General features: G+C 44.7%; 1 protein-coding gene across 1 annotated transcript in view; it reads left to right on the top strand.

Moving 5' to 3' along the window:
• degs2 (delta(4)-desaturase, sphingolipid 2) overlaps positions 1-18833 on the top strand; it is a 64834-nt gene extending 46001 nt beyond the window's left edge. The window contains exon 3 of the mRNA XM_078234110.1: positions 13193-18833. Within this exon, the coding sequence (XP_078090236.1) occupies positions 13193-13336 (144 nt within the window). The 3' untranslated portion in view covers positions 13337-18833. The remainder of the gene's footprint in view (positions 1-13192) is intronic.
• The last annotated feature ends 1980 nt before the right edge of the window (positions 18834-20813 follow it).

Raw genomic sequence — 20813 nt, 5'->3', positions numbered from 1 at the left:
TGCATTCTTCACACTGTAACCCGTGCAGTTCATGTGTACAGCCTGCAATGCTGCTGTGTAACATGAAACCAGCTTGCCCCAATTGAACCACACTGTGTTGATGATAACCTCCTTCATTCAGGGACAGGCTGCTGTCACAGGCAACACCAACTGAAGTCCCATTCTACAAAACTGCCTTCCACCTGGCAGGTTCCTGGTACAGACTGAATTCCTGCAGGGTCACAAAGCAGTGTGCATGAGGGAGTTGTTTCTGATGTAAACTTTATGGTGTGTAAAGTACAAACAATTAAAAAACCGCCTGAGTGGATGAAGTACAATGTGGTGAGGTCAGACCTTCAAACTCACCCTCATTTCTGTAATCATTCCCTGCATTTTTAAATAGCTAACCACTGCATTCATTGTTTAGTTTACTGGAATGTTTTGCATCAAATAGAACTTTATTAGGAAAATGTAAAATGAAAACTGGAAATACTGGAAACCTGAAGCACAACTAGAAAATGCTGGAAGCATTGAGCAGCCCTGGAAGCATTGACAGAGGGATAACATCAACTTAAGCTTTTAAGGTGTGGAAGATCCTTCAAAAGGGAAGATCTTGAACATGCCTACGCAAAGCAGCCAGGCGGGTTATTAACTTTACCAAGGAGCCTACTGCATTTTAAAAATTCTTCTTTTCACAGGACAGGGGTGTTGCTGGCTGGGCCAGCATTTATTGCCCTTGAGAAGGTGGTGTTGGAGCCACATTCTTGAACCGCTGTAGCCCATGTTGTGAAGGTACATCCGGAGTGCTGTTAGGGAGGGACTTCCAGAATTCTGGCCTGGCAATATTGAAGGAACAGCTATATATTTCCAAATCAACATAGTGTCTGTGGGTTGAAGGGGATCTTGCAGCTGTGAATGTTCCCATTCATCAGCTGTCCTTATCTGTCTAGGTTGTCGAGGTCATGGGTCTGGAAGATGCTGTCGAAGAAGCCTTGGGGAGCCGCTGCGGTGCATCTTGTAGATGCTACACTCTGCAACCACTGTATGTCAGTGGTGGGGGAAGTGGGTACTGAAGGTGGTGGATGGGGTGCCAATGAAGCGGGTTGCTTTGTCCTGGATGGTGCTGAGCTTTGAGGGCAAAGCTGCCCGCTTGATTGGCACCCCATCCACCACCATCAACATCCACTCCCTCCACCACTGACATACAGTGGCAACAATGTACCATGCTGAGGTCCCACCCACTGGTTCCAATTTTAACTCACTCTTCTGAGCAATGTTGGGGGAAAAGACTCCCGCTGAAAACCAACAGGGTTCTTTAAATATGCAGATCATTGTCATCCACATTATTCATGGCACTATCAGGGCCTGACTGCTATTATAACCAGAGTTCTGTGTGGGGCAGCCACTGTGACTTTCAGCAAGAGAAGTTGGGCTAGAAGAGACCCAAAAAAACTAACCATTTTCCTTTATTTTCCACTTTCTCTGTGGGTCCTTGAAGACTAGGGCTGTTCCTTTGGGCTTCACGCAGGAGGTTTAGACCTCCCTAACTCCAGGACTTTGACTTCCATCCTCCACTCACTCCCACTCGACCACATCAATCATGAGGCCCTTTCAGGCCATCCTCCCCATAACTCACTGTGCCTCCATATCCCGCAGTCTGATGCTGCAGTCCTGCAACTTCCTGCTATATTCAGGGGGGGAGGGGGGGGGGGAACACTGATTTAATCTACCTCTGTAATATCAACTGACTCCAGCCCTGCCTCAGCTCAAGAGCAGCTGAGACCCTCATTCAATCCCTTGTTACCTTGAGACTTCACTGTTCCAATGCACTCCTGGGCAGGCTCACACATTCTACCCCTCCTGAGGTCATCATCACTGGGACCGCGGGCCTACATTGGGTCCTGATTAAGCAATACCCCAGTTCTAACATTCTCATCCTCATTTTCAGTTCCTCAGCTTTCACTCCTCCCTATCCCAGTAACCTCCTCCAACTTTCCAAGATATCTGCGTTCCTCAACTATTGGCCTATTGAGCGCCCCCAATTTTAAATGCTTCATCATTGGTGGCCTGACTTTCTCTACCTCAATTTCCTACTATAAAATGCTCCTCTCTGACCAAGTTTTTGATCATTTACCCTAATATCTCCTTCTGTGCCTTGGTGTCAGCTTTTGCTAGGTAACACTCCTGTGCAGTACCTTGGGATTAAAAGCTTTGTAAATATTATTTGCCGTTGTTGCTTTTACTGCAAGTCCCAGATAAAATTTCGGATCAGGGGCTCATTCCTAGGAGTTTACTAATTTTGGCTCAATGGTGTTAAAAAATACCTGAGGGCGTGATTCTCCAGTTCAGCATGCTCAAATTGCACCAGGGACGGAGATTCTCCCAGCCCCTGCATCCTGATGTAATCTCGTTCACACAAAGCGAGGGCATGAACCAGATTAGCATATTTAAACATGCAAATTAAATATGAACATATTTAAATATGCCTACAATTCTCCGACCCTCGGGGGCAATGGGAACCCAGTACTGGTCTCTACGAAGGCCATTGCAGGGCGGCACGGTAGCACAGTGGTTAGCACTGCTGCTTCACAGCTCCAGGGTCCCGGGTTCGATTCCCGGCTCGGGTCACTGTCTGTATGGAGTTTGCACATTCTCCTCGTGTCTGCGTGGGTTTCCTCCGGGTGCTCCGGTTTCCTCCCACAGTCCAAAGATGTGCGGGTTAGGTTGATTGGCCAGGTTAAAAATTGCCCCTTCGAGTCCTGGGATGTGTATGTTAGAGGGATTAGTGGGTAAATATGTGGGGGTAGGGCCTGGGTGGGATTGTGGTTGGTGCAGACTCGATGGGCCGAATGGCCTCCTTCTGCACTGCAGGGTTTCTATGATAAGTTTCTATGATAAGTCTCCTGTGTGGTCGTAGAAATGGTTGGGTAGTGCCCTGGCGCTGCCAGGTTGGTGCAGTCGGGTTAGCAGCATCAGATGGCACTGCCAGGGTGCGAGGTTGGTAGTGCCGTCCTGAATCGGGGCCCGCGGTGACTCCATGATGGAGTGTCGCTCAGTTGCAGGAGGGGGAGGGGCAGGGAGATATGGGTTGGTGCACCCTTTAAAAAGAGTTTGTGACTTTGCCATGGTCTGCCGCTCTCAGCACAGCATGGTCACCCGGGGAGGAGTGGAACTGGAGGAGGGCCATGGGGAAGAGCACATTACCTCATCAGAGGGCAGCACGGTGGCACAGTGGTTAGCATTGCTGCCTCACAACGCCAAGGACCCGGGTTCGATTCCCGGCTTGGGTCACTGTCTGTGCGGAGCCTGCACATTCGCCCCATGTCTGCGTGGGTTTCCTCTGGGTGCTCCGGTTTCCTCCCACAGCCCAAAGATGTGCGGGTTAAGTGGATTGGCCATGCTAAATTGCCCCTTAATGTCAGAGCGACTAGTTAGGGTAAATATAAGGTATTATGGGGATAGGGCTTGGGTGGGATTGTGGTCAGTGCAGACCTGATGGGCCGAATGGCCTCCTTCTGCACTGTAGGGATTCTATGATAAGAATCACTTCAAGGGTACCAGAACTCAGCTTTCTGAAACCGCATATTGACCAGGATTCCAGGAAAGCCCGGAATGCCAAAATCCAGGAATGCTTTCCTTAAACATAACAGGTTCTCGAATGGAGGAACCTAATCCAGATTTATACACAGCAGCCGCATATTCAGAGTCCAAAGTCACATCCACTTCCCATGGAGTTTAGTACTCATGATGCAGTGAGTCAGAAGTATGAACATGGCTACATGACCCTCTCTGCTCTCACACATCTAGGGATCATATTGCTATCTCATACAACAAACAACATCACCAATCTCACTTTTCAAACTCGGCCATATTACTCAAATTAAAGTGTTTGTTTACAAATGCCAGTGAAAGGTTAGAGTTGTACTTCTGGCCCCCACCAGGGCCAGGTTCGGAGCCGGACCAGCTCAGATCCTGGCCCTGGTGTGGGCCAGAATGCCAATTCCTTGGCTCCAACCCATTCCCACACTACTTTCATGAAGGTGAGAGCAGAGTCCCACCTGGCTGCATGGGGTAGGTATCGATCAGCTTTGTTAAGAGCCTGATAACGGCCAGGTAAAGGAGGCCGACTGTACTTTCCAATCGGCCTGCAGGTTCCTGCAAACAGCAGGAGTGAATTTCAATGTATGACGGGTGGGCACCCAATGGCAGGCCAGGAGACCAGCCTTCCAGGCAGTCCAGTGGACCTGGGTGGGAAGAAGCTGTGGCCATTCTGTCGAGGGATTCCTACCCAGCACCATCTGTGCTGCCCCCACTGCATTCCCTAACACACACACACACCCTTGCTGCTGAATAATCAGAGATTTGGAGAGGTTGAGGGGAGCACATCCATGTTGCCTTTTAGGTTGGACTTTAACCTGGTGTTGTTAGACTTCTTACTGTGTTTACCCCAGTCCAACACCGGCATCTCCACATCATGCTTTTTATCATAGACAGCTGCTCCTTTCAAATAGGAATCAAGGCCTCTGATTGGCCCTCCAGCCCCAAGCCTGCCCAATGTCTTTAGTTGAATGGCGGACCTTCCTTCTGACCATTCATTGACTGACTTGGGAAATCCTAGTGGTGGGTTCAGGACAATACTCCCTCAATACTGACAGCACAATACTCCCTCAATACTGACAGCACAATAGTCCCTCAATACTGACAGCACAATACTCCCTCAATACTGACAGCACAATACTCCCTCAGTACTGACAGCACAATACTCCCTCAGTACTGACAGCACAATACTCCCTCAGTACTGACGGCACAATACTCCCTCAATACTGAATTCACAATACACCCTCAATACTGACAGCACAATACTCCCTCAATACTGACAGCACAATACTCCCTCAATACTGACAGCACAATACTCCCTCAGTACTGACAGCACAATACTCCCTCAGTACTGACAGCACAATACTCCCTCAATACTGACAGCACAATACTCCCTCAATACTGACAGCACAATACTCCCTCAGTACTGACAGCACAATACTCCCTCAGTACTGACAGCACAATACTCCCTCAATACTGACAGCACAATACTCCCTCAGTACTGACAGCACAATACTCCCTCAATACTGACAGCACAATACTCCCTCAGTACTGACAGCACAATACTCCCTCAGTACTGACAGCACAATACTCCCTCAGTACTGACAGCACAATACTCCCTCAGTACTGACAGCACAATACTCCCTCAGTACTGACAGCACAATACTCCCTCAGTACTGACAGCACAATATTCCCTCAGTACTGACAGCACAATATACTCCCTCAGTACTGACAGCACAATACTCCCTCAGTACTGACAGCACAATACTCCCTCAATACTGAATTCACAACACACCCTCAATACTGACAGCACAATACTCCCTCAATACTGACAGCACAATACTCCCTCAGTACTGACAGCACAATACTCCCTCAGTACTGACAGCACAATACTCCCTCAATGCGGACAACAGAATACTTCCTCAATACTGACAGCACAATACTCCCTCAATGCGGACACCAGAATATTTCCTCAATACTGACAGCACAATACTCCCTCAGTACTGACAGCACAATACTCCCTCAGTACTGACAGCACAATACTCCCTCAGTACTGACGGCACAATACTCCCTCAATACTGAATTCACAATACACCCTCAATACTGACAGCACAATACCCCCTCAACACTGACAGCACAATACTCCCTCAATACTGACAGCACGATACTCCCTCAATACTGACAGCACAATACTCCCTCAATACTGACAGCACAATACTCCCTCAATACTGACAGCACAATACTCCCTCAGTACTGACAGCACAATACTCCCTCAATACTGACAGCACAATACCCCCTCAGTACTGACAGCACAATACTCCCTCAGTACTGACAGCACAATACCTCCTCAATACTAACAGCACAATATCCCCTCAATACTGACAGCACAGTTCTCTCTCAACACTGACAGCACAATATTCCCTCAATACTGACAGCACAATATCCCCTCAATACTGACAGCACAATACTCCCTCAGTACTGACAGCACAATACTCCCTCAGTACTGACAGCACAATACTCCCTCAGTACTGACAGCACAATACTCCCTCAGTACTGACAGCACAATACTCCTTCAATACTGACAGCACAATACTCCCTCAGTACTGACAGCACAATACTCCCTCAGTACTGACAGCACAATACTCCTTCAATACTGACAGCACAATACTCCCTCAGTACTGACAGCACAATACTCCCTCAGTACTGACAGCACAATACTCCTTCAATACTGACAGCACAATACTCCCTCAATACTGACAGCACAATACTCCCTCAGTTTAGAGGAGTGAGGGGTGACTTGATTGAAGTATTTAAGATCCTGAACGGTATTGAAAAAGACGTTTCCTCTTGTGGGAGAGTCCAGAACTAGACAGCACTGTTTCAAAATTAGGGTCACTCTAGTGGAAAGATATGAGGAGAATCATGTTCCCTCAGTGAGTTGTGTGACTTTGGATCTGACTGCCCCAGAAGGCGGTCGGGTCATTGAATTTTTCGATTGTGGACAACCAGATAGATTCTTGTGAGGGAGGGAATCAAAGGTTATCGTAGATAGATAGGAATGTGGAATTAGAAACATGAACAGATCAGCCATGATCTCATTGAAAGGGGAAATCAGGCATGAGGGGCTGAATGGTCTACTTCTGCTCCTATTTCATATGTAAAAGAAAATGAACAATTGGCTTAAACATAATCTCAGCTTTGTGCCTTATTCTTCAATGTTTTTCCTACTGTGTCTGGCAAAGTTGTAGATTTGCTATTTGAATACTTGGTGTCAGTATTTGGAGTCAAATAGTAAAAACTTCCACACCTCAGTACGTTCCTCCCACTCAGGAAACTAGCAGTGCTAGCAGACAGCTAATTTGTATTAGCTAGTAGAGCTTTGAATGGATTTAAATTAAGTTTTATTACTTTGAATTAATTGACTGAAGAACAATTTATAGGCTGCAAAATAATGAATTAAAAAATCATGTCAGTAAACAAAGGATTGGAAAAAAATTACTTTACAGACATATTCCTCATTGCTTTACCACCGGTAACCTAGTCAACTGATCAACAGTACAGGACTATTAGCAGACACAGCATACGATAGACAGAGTGAAGCAATCTCACAACCAACTGATCAGAACAAAGCTCGCCAGTCCTCCAGATTCAGTAATAAATGGTGGTGGACAATTAAACAGCCAACAGGAGGAGACTCATCAAATATCCCCATCCTCAATGTTGGGGAGCCCTGCACATCAGAGCAAAGATGTGGAGATGCCGGCGTTGGACTGGGGTGAACACAGTAAGAAGTCTCACAACACCAGGTTAAAGTCCAACAGGTTTATTTGGTAGCAAATACCATAAGCTTTCGGAGCGCTGCTCCTTCGTCGGATGGAGTGGAAATGTGCTCTCAAACAGTGCAAACAGGCACAAAATCAAGTTGCAGAATACTGATTAGAATGCGAATCCTACAGCCAGCCAGGTCTTAAAGGTACAGACAATGTGGTTGGAGGGAACATTAAACACAGGTTAAAGAGATGTGTATTGTCTCCAGACAGAACAGCAAGTGAGATTCTGCAAGCCCAGGAGGCAAGCTGTGGGGGTTACTGATAATGTGACATAAATCCAGCATCCCGGTTTAGGCCGTCCTCATGTGTGCGGAACTTGGCTATCAGTTTCTGCTCAGCGACTCTGCGCTGTTGTGTGTCGTAAAGGCCGCCTTGGAGAATGCTTACCTGAAGATCCAAGGCTGAATGCCCGTGACTGCTGAAGAAACTGATAGCCAAGTTCCGCACACATGAGGACGGCCTAAACCGGGATGTTGGATTTATGTCACATTATCAGTAACCCCCACAGCTTGCCTCCTGGGCTTGCAGAATCTCACTAGCTGTTCTGTCTGGAGACAATACACATCTCTTTAACCTGTGTTTAATGTTCCCTCCACTCACATTGTCTGTATCTTTAAGACCTGGTTGGCTGTAGAGATTCGCATTCTAATCAGTATTCTGTAACTTGATTTTGTGTCTCTGTGCCCTGTTTGAGAGCAGATTTCCACTCCATCTGACAAAGGAGCAGCGCTCCGAAAGCTAATGGCATTTGCTACCAAATAAACCTGTTGGACTTTAACCTGGTGTTGTTAAAACTCTTACCCTGATAACATCCCAGCAATAGTACATTTTTTCCAAAGATATCGGTGCCCCTCGTCAAGCTACAACCCTGGCATCTACTTGACAATGTGGAAAATTGCCCATTTAACTCAGCTGTTGTAAAATAAAGGCAGACATTTCTATTCCCATTGCATTCAGCACCGTTATGTATGGTTCCAACCCGTCACAATTGTTCTGATCCACAAAAAGCAATCCAATCTGACAATTATCACCCCATCAGTCTGCTCTCGATCATCATCAAAATGATGGAGAGTGTTGTCAACAGTGCTATCACTTACACAGCAATAATCTGTTCACTGATACTCGGTTTGCATTCCGCCAGGGCCACTCAGCCCTTGACCTCATTACTGCTTTGGTCCAAACATGGACAGAAGAGCTGAACTCAAGAGGAGAGATGACAGTGATTGCCCTTGACATCAAGGCAGCATTAACCAAATGTGGCATTAAGGAGTCCAGACAAAATGGAAGCCAATGGGAATCAGGGAGAAACTCTCCACTGTTTGGAGTTTCACTTAACACAAGTTTTGTTTGTTGGAGGCCAATCATCTCAGTCCCAGGATTTCTTCAAGGCAGTATCGTTGTTCCAACCATCTTCATCAGTAACCATCCTGCCATCATAAGATCAGATGGTGACATTTGCTGATGATTGTGCAATGTTCAAAATCATCTACAATTCCTCAGATACTGAAAGTCTGTACCTGTATGCAGGAAGACCTGGTCAACATTCAGGTAGCCTACAAAGGCCACAAAAGCAAGTCAGAAACTGGGAACTCTGAGGCAAGTAACTCAATTCCTGTCTCCCCAAAGCATATCCACCATCTACAAGGTACAAGTCAGTAGTATGATGGAATATTCTTCACTTGCCTGGCTTAGTACAGCTCCAACAACACTCAAGAAGCTAGACACCATCCAGGACAAAGCAATCTGCTTGATCGGCATCCCATCCACCAATGTAAACATTCTCTTGTCCCTCCATCACTGATGCACAGTGGCAGCAACATATACCAATGTGTACAAGGTGCACTGAAGCAACTCACCAAGGCATCTTCGACAGCGCGTTTCAGTCCCGAAACCTCTAGCATCTAGAACAAAGAACAAAGAACAAAGAACAATACTGCACAGGAACAGGCCCTTTGGCCCTCCAAGCCCGCGCCGCTCCCTGGTCCAAACTAGACCATTCTTTTGTATCCCTCCATTCCCACTCCGTTCATATGGCTATCTAGATAAGTCTTAAACGTTCCCAGTGTGTCCGCCTCCACCACCCTGCCTGGTAGCGCATTCCAGGCCCCCACCACCCTCTGTGTAAAATATGTCCTTCTGATATCTGTGTTAAACCTCCCCCCCTTCACCTTGAACCTATGACCCCTCGTGAATGTCACCACCGACCTGGGCTAAAACTTCCCACCGATCACCCTATCTCTGCCTTTCATAATTTTATACACCTCTATTAAGTCTCCCCTCATCCTCCGTCTTTCCAGGGAGAACAACCCCAGTTTACCCAATCTCTCCTCATAACTAAGCCCCTCCATACCAGGCAACATCCTGGTAAACCTCCTCTGTACTCTCTCCAAAGCCTCCACGTCCTTCTGGTAGTGTGGCGACCAGAACTGGACGCAGTATTCCAAATGCGGCCGAACTAACGTTCTATACATCTGCAACATCAGACCCCAACTTTTATACTCTATGCCCCGTCCTATAAAGGCAAGCATGCCATATGCCTTCTTCACCACCTTCTCCACCTGTGACGTCACCTTCAAGGATCTGTGGACTTGCACACCCAGGTCCCTCTGCGTATCTACACCCTTTATGGTTCTGCCATTTATCGTATAGCTCCTCCCTACATTATTTCTACCAAAATGCATCACTTCGCATTTATCTGGATTGAACTCCATCTGCCATTTCTTTGCCCAAATTTCCAGCCTATCTATATCCTTCTGTAGCCTCTGACAATGCTCCTCACTATCTGCAAGTCCTGCCAATTTTGTGTCGTCCGCAAACTTACTGATCACCCCAGTTCCACCTTCTTCTAGATCGTTTATATAAATCACAAACAGCAGAGGTCCCAATACAGAGCCCTGCGGAACACCACTAGTCACAGGCCTCCAGCCGGAAAAAGACCCTTCCACTACCACCCTCTGTCTTCTGTGACCAAGCCAGTTCTCCACCCATCCAGCCACCTCCCCCTTTATCCCATGAGATCCAACCTTTTCCACCAGCCTACCATGAGGGACTTTGTCAAACGCTTTAATAAAGTCCATATAGATGACATCCACGGCCCTTCCCTCGTCAACCATTCTATTCACTTCTTCAAAAAACTCCACCAGGTTAGTGAGGCATGACCTCCCTCTCACAAAACCATGCTGACTATCGTTAATGAGTTTATTCCTTTCTAAATGCGCATACATCCTATCTCTCAGAATCTTCTCCAACAACTTCCCCACCACGGACGTCAAGCTCACCGGCCTATAATTACCCGGGTTATCCTTCCTACCCTTCTTAAATAACGGGACCACATTAGCTATCCTCCAATCCTCTGGGACCTCACCTGCGTCCAGTGATGAGACAAAGATTTGCGTCAGAGGCCCAGCGATTTCATCTCTCGTCTCCCTGAGCAGCCTTGGATAGATTCCATCAGGCCCTGGGGATTTGTCAGTTTTTATATTCTCTAGCAAACCTAACACTTCCTCCCTTGTAATGGAGATTTTCTCCAACGGTTCAACACTCCCCTCCGAGACACTCCCAGTCAACACATCCCTCTCCTTTGTGAATACCGACGCAAAGTATTCATTTAGGATCTCCCCTACTTCTTTGGGCTCCAAGCATAATTCCCCACTTTTGTCCCCGAGAGGTCCGATTTTTTCCCTGACAACCCTTTTGTTCCTAACGTATGAATAAAATGCCTTGGGATTCTCCTTAATCCTGTCTGCCAAGGACATTTCGTGACCCCTTTTTGCCCTTCTAATTCCCCGTTTGAGTTCTTTCCTACTTTCTTTGTACTCCTCCAGAGCTCCCTCCGTTTTTAGCTGCCTGGACCTAACATACGCCTCTCTTTTCTTTTTAACCAGTCCCTCAATTTCCCTGGTTATCCACGGTTCTTGAATCCTACCCTTCCTATCCTTCTTTTTTACAGGCACATGCCTGTCCTGTAGCCCTAACAACTGTTCCTTAAAAGACTCCCACATGCCAGATGTGGATTTACCCTCAAACAGCCTCTCCTAATCAAGAGCTGCCAATTTCTGCCCAACTCCCTGAATTGCTCTCGTAGGATCCCCCTGCTCTTCCTATCTACGTCATTTGCACCAATGTGTACAATGACATCCGTTTCTTTATCTTCCCCTTTTAAGATGCCTCCTCTCCGCTTGGAGACATCCATTACCCCAGCACCAGGTAGGCAGACTACCATCCTGGAGTCCTGTTCGCACCCACAGAATCGTCTGTCCGTGCCTCTAACCGACGCATCCCCCACCACTATTGCTCTCCTAACCCCTCTCTTTCCTTTCCGGGCCACAGAGATTGACTCTGTGCCAGTGACCTGGTCACTGTGGCTTACCCCTGGAGAGTCATCCTCCTCCACACTATCCAAAACAATATACTTGTTTTGGAGTGGGACAACCACAGGTGACCCCTCCACTAATTGCTCACTCCCCTCCCCTCTCACACCTGTCGCCGAGCCCTTCCTATTATGAGAGACAGCCACTGGAGTACTCTCTGGTACGTTACCCTTCTGACCTTTACTCCTCCTAATTGTGACCCACGTGTCTTCCTCCCGATGCCCCGGTGTAACTAGTTCCCTATAACTCATGTCAATTATTCTCTCATTCTCCCTGACTAGACCAAGGTCAGCAATCTGCAGCTCCAGTTCCATGACGCGGTCCCTCAGGAGCTGCAGTTCCACGCACCTGGCGCAAATGTGGTCCTCCGGGAGGCTAGGTGTTTCCAGGAACTCCCACATCCCACACCGGAAGCACCGAACTGGCCTATCATTCATAGTTACCCTTATCCTATATAGGTTTGGATAAAAATAACTTACCCTGCCTCACCCTTTCTGCCTAAGCCCTGTGAGCCAAAGCCCTGACAGCTTTCACTCAGCTTCCCACTCACTCCACAGCCCGCTCCCGACGCTGCCCGCTGTATAGAGTGACTTTTATACTAAAAAACACAATCTCCCAGAATCCCCTGCAGCCTACTCCCACTTCCTCAGAGTTTAAACCCTTGAAAAAAGTCCGCGATAAAACGGATTAAATAAATAATTAAATAATTCACAGCACTTTACTCACCCTCAGTACTCCTGCTGAGAATTTCTCCCTCTGTCCTGCACCACTTCGAACAAATGAGAAGGACAAGGGCATCAGGCACTTGGGAACACCATAACCAACTGCAAGTTCCCCTCCAAGCCACACTCCATCTTGACCTAGACATATATCACTGTTCCTTCACTGTCACTTGATCAAAATCCTGGAACTCCCTTGCTAACAGCACTGTGGGTGTACCCGCAGTTGCTCATATAGACCATCTTCTCAGGGCAATTAGCGTTAAGCAATAAATGCTGGCCTTGCCAGCAATGCCCACATCACACGAAAGAATAAAAAGAGCGTTTTCAAAAGAAACTTCTAATTTCTGCATTTTTCTCATACTGACTCTCATTTTTCTCAGTTAGCTGTTTGTGTTCAAAGTGCCCATTTTGACAATTAGCAGTGAGTGTTAAGTATCGAGTGGCCACTGATTACTAACCGCTAAAGGCGAAAATTTCCTTTCTTCATCATGTTTAGCGTAGTCATTAAGCCGTTTTATAAATTTATTACAAAGATACATTTTTCCATCTAAATTGTGACGTGTAGCAATAAATAATTTAGATCATTTATCTATTGAAAATAACTCTAAGTAAATACCAATAACGTACACCAACTATTAATGTTGACTGCTTGTACTTTGTAAATCTTGTCAATGACCCTATTTCTCTCCCTTAGGTGAAGCAGATCGCTCCTGAATACTACGACAACCTGCCCCAGCACTCTTCCTGGGTGCGTGTGCTCTGGGATTTCGTTTTCGATGACAGCATTGGTCCTTACTCCAGGGTTAAGAGGGAGTGCAAGCTGGTGAAAGAGGATTGAGAGAAAAATCCCGTGATTCCCGGAAATCAGAAGTAAAACCGAAAATTCTGGGGAAAACAAGACACACCAGGTTCATCGCCCTCTGTAAAGAGAAAAGACAAGTCAACAATTTGATTCAAAATGCTTTTCAGAACTTTCAAACCCAGTGCAGTTCCTGCACTGTTTATGTATACAAGACAACTGTGCCTTCAATGTCAAGTAAAATAAGTCCAATTTAGTTGAGATCAATAATGAATTTAATTACATAATTATTTTAGCATTGTTCTAAATTAATCCTGATTCTATTGTTGATGCTTTTATTAACCAGTAAGAATATATTTAGATTTTAACAGGACGATCCATTTTTATATTGGGTTGAATTTACCGATTTCACCCTCGCATCGGATTTGTGTATAAATTGAGTATTAGGAGGACCAGACCCTGAAATGAATCAGAGTGAGACTCCCTGTTTTTGGGGGTCTCACTATGGTGAAGGTCAGGCCCTTCAACACAAGTCAGGCAGCATTTACGCTGCACCATTGGGTTGAAGCAAAACTACTTGGTAGCAACAGTACAGCTGTCTTGTGGACATGCGCGTGGGTCCAGGAAAATGAAAATTATTTATGGGAAACCAGGTTCTGAAGTTTTCAGTTCATGCAAAGACACAAACAGATGCTAACATTGCTGGGAGAAAGCTGCCAAATTGTCAAAAGGTATTTTGTTGTTGTGACGTTTGAAGGCTGTTTTTTCCCCTTTGCTGGAAAACTCTTAAATCTGGACAAACGTATATTGTGCTCTGATCGATTTATCACACAAAAGATGCATGAAGATGGTAATAAGTACAATCCCTGGGGAGGATTTCAGCAACATCTAGTGCCGTAAAACCCGACGCAGTGCTCTCAGCGTTTGCAGTCAGAAGTCAGCTGCAATTTCCCATATCAACAGCTGTGTGTGTCCTGCTGCAAAATCTATTTGACTGTCAAGGTTTGCATGTGTATTGTACTGGAAAAAATATGGCTACAACATAATGGTTAGTTACCCTGTCAGGCACAATGTCCTGAGAGTGACTCTCTCTGCCAGAGATGGTGTGATTAATTTGTCATGCTTCTCCTGCCATATGTTGTTTTTTATATTAAATAAAATCTGCCCTGTTAATGAGGATCCCAATTTTATAACGGCTCTGTGTGCTGTGACTGGGTCATTAGCTTCCAATTGTTGCACACATCAGCATCTACTAACTGAAACTCATTTATCCCCTGTCTGCTCCCATGCGAAAGAGATGCGTCTGCTCCATGCCAGATTTTCTGATGAGCCCGTGTGTGAGTATGTGGAGGCTGTGATCCAGCTGTCTTCACAGGCCCCATACAACTTAACAGAAAGGAGAAACCCCTTAGATAACTGAAACATCAGCGCATAAAGAGGAATCAAAATATACCTGATCCGAATCATCCAAAGCCTCGTGCCTTTTTCCTCTCGTTAGTCAATGAGATCTATCCTGATGACCCTCTCAGTGTTCCATACTGCGTTCGTAGAAACTGCTTTGACCAAATCAATCTTCAATGAAACAATTTAGTTTATTTCACCGGCTAATAAATGTATGGATGCAGATTGTAGAATGACATTTGCTTTGCATAAGTATTTGCATGTGCTTGCTTACACATATACATGAAGTTTGCAGATCAAAATAATTAAACTGAGTCAGTTGTGTATTTAGTATTAAGTTACATTTTATTCACAATTCTATTAGCAGCCGAAGCATCGACAGATAGAATCTGAATGACAGTGTTTCAACCTCCAGCTTGTTTTAGGTCCACTTCTGTTTCTTTCTATGACTAACTGCATAATAACAGTGACTGCACTTCAAAAATGCTTCGTTAGCTGTAAAGCACTTTGTGAGCTTGTGAAAGACTTCATATTATTGTAAATATTTATTTTGTTTTACTTTCATGCCTTGATTCATTATAGCATCTTAAATAATGTGTAAGAAATGTAATTCACCAGCGTGGTCCCTTTTGCTCCAACTGTCAGAGAGACTATGTCAAATCTAAGGCCTAAATTACCTTTGGTACATAATTTTATTTCATACATATTTATTTAGTAGTTACTGCACTGAAGAGAGTGAAGGAAAATTGGAAAAATCTGCTTCATAAGTAATGAGACTGCAAGGCATCAAAGCTACAAGGATTATTCACACATTATTACCCCAGGGCCAAACAAAAGGAGTCAGCTAGAATTTTTCGCCATTGTCTTGTTAATATTTTATGTGACTATTAGACCTGCCTGCTTCCTGCTTGAAGACTGGTTGGGTCGGTCTGACTATAACCAGGTTGGTCTTGGGTTTAAATCCCAGGCTTGACCTGTGTCTTAATGAGGTTGTTGCCAGTATTCAGGCTGTGCAGATATATAACATAGAAACATAGAAATAGGAGCAGAAGTAGGCCATTCGGCCCTTCAAGCCTGCTCCGCCATTCATTATGATCATGGCTGATCATCCAACTCAATAACCTGATCCCCTTCCCCCCATATCCTTTGATCCCCTTTGTCCTAAGAGCTATATCTAACTCTCTTTTGAAAACATACAGGGGCGAATTTTTCCATTCCACCCGCCGCAGGAATTGGAGCGGGTGAGGGACAGACCATGGAAAGATCCGTTTACCTTGGGCGGGATTTTCCAGTTTCAGAGCGAGCATGGCCGGAAAACCCCGTCCACAATGTTTTGACCTCAACTGCTTTCTGTGGTAGCAAATTCCACAGGCTTACCACTCTCTGGATGAAGAAATTCCTCCTCATCTCTGTCCTAAAAGATTTATCCCATATCCTTAGAATGTGACCCCATTTCTGGACACCCCCGCCAAGGGGAACATTCTTCCACCGTCTCTAATCCTGTTAGAATTTTATAGGTTTCTATGATATTCCCCCTCATTCTTCTGAACTCCAGTTCTCAAAACATATCACGGAGAGTCATCAATGGCAGCCACAAAATCTGTAACCTAAACCATTCTGAAAAGAGAGAAGTGAGGAAGCATCAATGGTGGAACATAAAGAGCCTCTCCTACTCCAATAAGAACTGCTCGTTACTTTTTAATATTGATCAATTGCATTCATTCCTTCTCAATTATATTGTAATGCAACCATTCAATCAGTTAAATGAAACAGGTTAACTACTGCTAAAATAGCGAGGAGAGGGAATTAATACAATGCAATAACTAGTCTACTCATAACAGTGCATTGAGTAAATTAAACCCCGAGGGGTGAATTCTGACTAATTATGTAATCGTGAATAATGCCCCTCAGATATAAAGTCATTTGAATATTGTTTGTTTTAAGCGTTTCAAATTCCTACGAGGAATCCATTTATTACAATATTATGTTTAACAAAGATGCCAGAGGTTTTTGAGGTAGGAGCCAGTCAGGTAGACAAAGGGGTGTGATGTATTGGATTTTGGAAAAAAACATTTGATGTAGTGCTGCGTAAGAGGTTATTACACAAAATTAGGACACATGGGATTGGCATGGATTTGAGCATTGGTTAATGGACAAAAAGAGCGTCGAAATAAATGGGAATTTTGGATAAAATCAAATTACTGCGGATGCTGGAATCTGAAACCAAAAGAGAAAAAAAGCTGGAAAATCTCAGCAGGTCTGGCAGCATCTGTAAGGAGAAAAAAGAGCTGACGTTTTGAGTCCAGATGACCCTTTGTCAAAGTTCTGACAATCTTTCACTGTCAGTTGTAAGACTCTTGGTCAAGTGCGTTGGGTCTGTTTCAATCCGGTTCATAGCCAAAGCTGGCAATAAATTGACACAATTTGATGCTGAACTGATAATCTCTGTCAGAAAGTCCCCAGTCCTCCGATAGGAAAACTTGATAACTGATGCAATAGAAAGTGCTCTCCTGAGGTTAACGGTTAAAGTGGATTATTGGAGGACAGCAAAGATAGCTTCTGTAATGACTTCAATCAGGCCATTGAGGTTGGCCTATTGGAGTATGAACTCCCTGATTAAGGATCCAATTGATGGGCCCATCAGGGAGTCTTTGCTTTGTACTTCGCTGGGAGTGTCCGTTCCTGTGACCCCCCGGAGATAGACTGCTAACTACTAGCACCCTGTGTACTGCTGTTAGAGTTTGTAAATAAAGGGATTTTGGCGAAGGGACTTCTGCCTCCTCAGACTTATTACAGCTTCACTCTGCATCTAGGCTTGGGAATCTTCATATGAGGACTGGTTCCAAAGATGGAAAACCATGCTCCATTGCAAAGCACTGATGTTCGTCAATTGGAATAAGTACACAAATTTAGCAAATTAGAAACCTTTCATACATTAACAGGCCCAACAGTCCTTTATAAAATTCAGTAATTTAAAAATAGCATCAGCACCAACATTAGCAGTAGTATTGGATAATTAAGAATACTTGCATTCAAAATAATCTCATCTGAGACGTCAGTTCACAGCGGACTAGCTGAACTTTGATTTTAATTGTATCCACATTACCTGAACTTCTCCATTAGATTATCTTCTTGCAGTCTGTCCCGCTGATCTACTTATAACCAAAAATCAAGAATAATTAATATAATCCTGTTGCCTTTTACTATGAAGCCAAAAACAGAACTCAGGATTTTTAAAAGAGTTTATTTATTAGTGTTACAAGTAGGCTTACATTAACACTGCACTGAGATTACTGTGAAACTCCCCTAGCCGCCTCACTCTGGCACCTGTTCGGGTACACTGAGGGAGAATTTAGCATGCCAACGCACCTGACCAGCACATCTTTCATACTGTGGGAGGAAACGGGAGCACCTAGAGGAAACCCATGCAGACACGGAGAGAACGTGCAAACTTCGCACAGACAGTGACCCTAGCCGGGATTCAAACCTCGGTCATTGGTGCTGTGAGGCAGCAGTGCTAACCACTGTGCCACCATCTGCCCCCAATAGACCAATAGCAAAGCAACAATGGGTTGTGGTGTTGCTTGGATGTGACAATCGATGGTAAATTTACTCTCTAGACTTGTTACAGGGATCAAGCTGGAAGATCCTAATTTTGTTTGAAATCAAAATGTCCTATTTTTAATTTATCTATTGGGAACAATTACCTAACAGCTTTGTTTGAATAGATGTGGGAAAGGTTGAAGCTATTCCTCGACAGTTCTGTTGAGTTGTGTGAATGTCAGCCAGATTGTTAAGGGGAGCATTTTGTATTGGTGAAATCAAATGTGCCCAGTTGACCAGTCTTGGAGTAGTGAGGTTGTGAATGGAGTGTTCTGCTCTTCTAGCTGAAGCAGTCTATGAGGAAAGTCTTTCTTGGTGAGAATTTTTCAAAGATTTCCATTGACCAAATAAATATTTTCAGATCCATGTACCATTATAAACTATTCTGTTAAGATTTTTTTTCAGTTAATGTAGTGTCTTGACATCTTTGGAATGGAAATTACATAGTTTACTGCTTGCTGTGCTTTCGTGTTTTCTTTTGAGAATTTAAAATGAAAATTGCATTTGAAATAAAATTGATTGAGCACAATTTACTTGTGAAATGAGTCGGCTTATTTATTAAACATAGAGTAAATATAAATGGGGGAATAATTGCTCTGGGATATTCACTTTGAGCTCAATATTCCACAAATAATAAGAATCTATTCCCGTGAGGAATGGGTACTGCTTTAGCACTTGACATACTTTGTTGAATGTTCAAATGGTGGCCGTTGTTTCACTTTAATTTTGCCCTTTACAGAGTCTTTGGAGATGGAACTTTCCACATTTTGAAATAAAGTGACTCCCTGCTGCATTAAACTGGAAGAGTAAGACACAGGTTCAAACCTGTGGGTATCTTTGGGACAGATAATAGAAAGTTCTTCGACATATGGTGATCAGCAAATATTCTGGCTCCCTGTGTTCCGTCAGAATAGGAATTGGCTCATTGTTTGTCAACAACTTAAGAAAACTTGCAATTGGACAGTGCTTTTGGATCACCTCAGGCATAAATCATTCCCCAAGTGGAGAGGGCAAGAATGTGATCTGTTTCTGAGCCTTTGGTCAATGTTGCCCTGTGCTAACCACCAGGTGTGCAAAACCTATCGAGAGAACTGCCTATCTCCTATGTCTGTTCATCAGAAGGTCATTTGCTTCTTTCTGGTTTTCTGGCCTGAAGTTAATGGGCAGAAGTTTACCGCCCTGCCCGTCACGGGAATTGGAGGGGCGGACCATGGAAAGGTCCATTGACCTCAGGCAGGATTTTACGGTTGTGGTACGAGTGAAGCCGGAAAATCCCGCCCAATATGTCCCAATGTGGGTAACAGTGGGTACAGAGCTGCAGTGCACCAGCCAATGAGTTTCTGCACTAAAGATTTAATGTTTTTTGTTTTAATTAATTCTGGACCAGCCATTCCCAAACTAAGTAAATGTGGCTGGGTATTTTGATTTATTTGATGACTTTCCTGCAAGAACAATTGATTGGGTCACAATTTCAGGAACGAATCTTGGATTTACTATGCTCCCACTCTTCCAGGTAAGGCCAAATTGTTCCAGATTTTGGTCGATCACCCAAAGTTCTGATCTTTCACACCTCTGATGTCACCTGAAGCTCCCTTCCCTATCTTGCTTTGGACATTTGCACCAGAGTAACCAAAATTACATTCCCATAAACAGTCCTATAGCAGAGCATGTACAAAATAGATTATGGCTGGAATTTTACCGTCCCGCCCGCCACCGGGAATTGGAGCGGGCGAGGAGGGGACCATGAAAAGGTCCGTTGACCTCGGGCGGAATCTTATGGTCGTGGGACGAGTGAGCCTGTAAAATGCCACCTTCTATGCAGATTTGACTCCTAGCGTCACTTTCCTAATCTCTCTTTCACCTTTGCAAATTACTTGTCTTCTGTATATCCATCATTGTGCTAAAGGAATTGAGCAGTTCACAATGGCTTTCAGCCCGTCGCCACGTGAACCCCTTCAATCGTCTGCATTGGCAATCCACCTGAAAAAGGCTGTAGGATAGCTGGTGTAGAAAGTTGAAGAAAATGTCCCACTAAAGTGATGTGGTCACTTTAAGGGCAACGCAACAGAGTCACCAGGCTTGGGTATCTAATCGGGACTCAAAATCTCCCCAGGGGGTAGAATCCTCTTGTGCGGGAGACACGTGAGCTGCAGCTATTTATTAATAACTACCTTTTCTGTTCATGAATGAAGTCTATGAAAGGGCATCTTTACAAGTACATCAAAGGAAACTCTTCTGTGGTTACAGTAAGAAGCTCGCAATATCGGAACCATCTCAGACTTCAGCACTCATGGTCTATAACCTAACTCCTTGTCTGTCAAAAATGGGTACACATTACCAGCCCAGGAACTTTTGAGTCCTACAAGATTATTAAGGATGTCGAAAAAGTTAAGTCTGAATATGTTAAAGTGTAGGAGTAAGATTTGGGGGGGAGACAGATTCAAACCTGCTTTCGGGACAGAACGGAAGATGATTCGACTCAGTGATCTGCAAATGGAGTAAATCTTCTGAT

Source organism: Mustelus asterias, chromosome 18 (genome assembly GCF_964213995.1).
Source record: "Mustelus asterias chromosome 18, sMusAst1.hap1.1, whole genome shotgun sequence".
NCBI classification, from domain to species: Eukaryota; Metazoa; Chordata; class Chondrichthyes; order Carcharhiniformes; family Triakidae; genus Mustelus; species Mustelus asterias.
The sequence above is the reverse complement of the archived record's forward strand: the minus strand, read 5'-3'. Positions and strand labels throughout refer to the sequence as shown.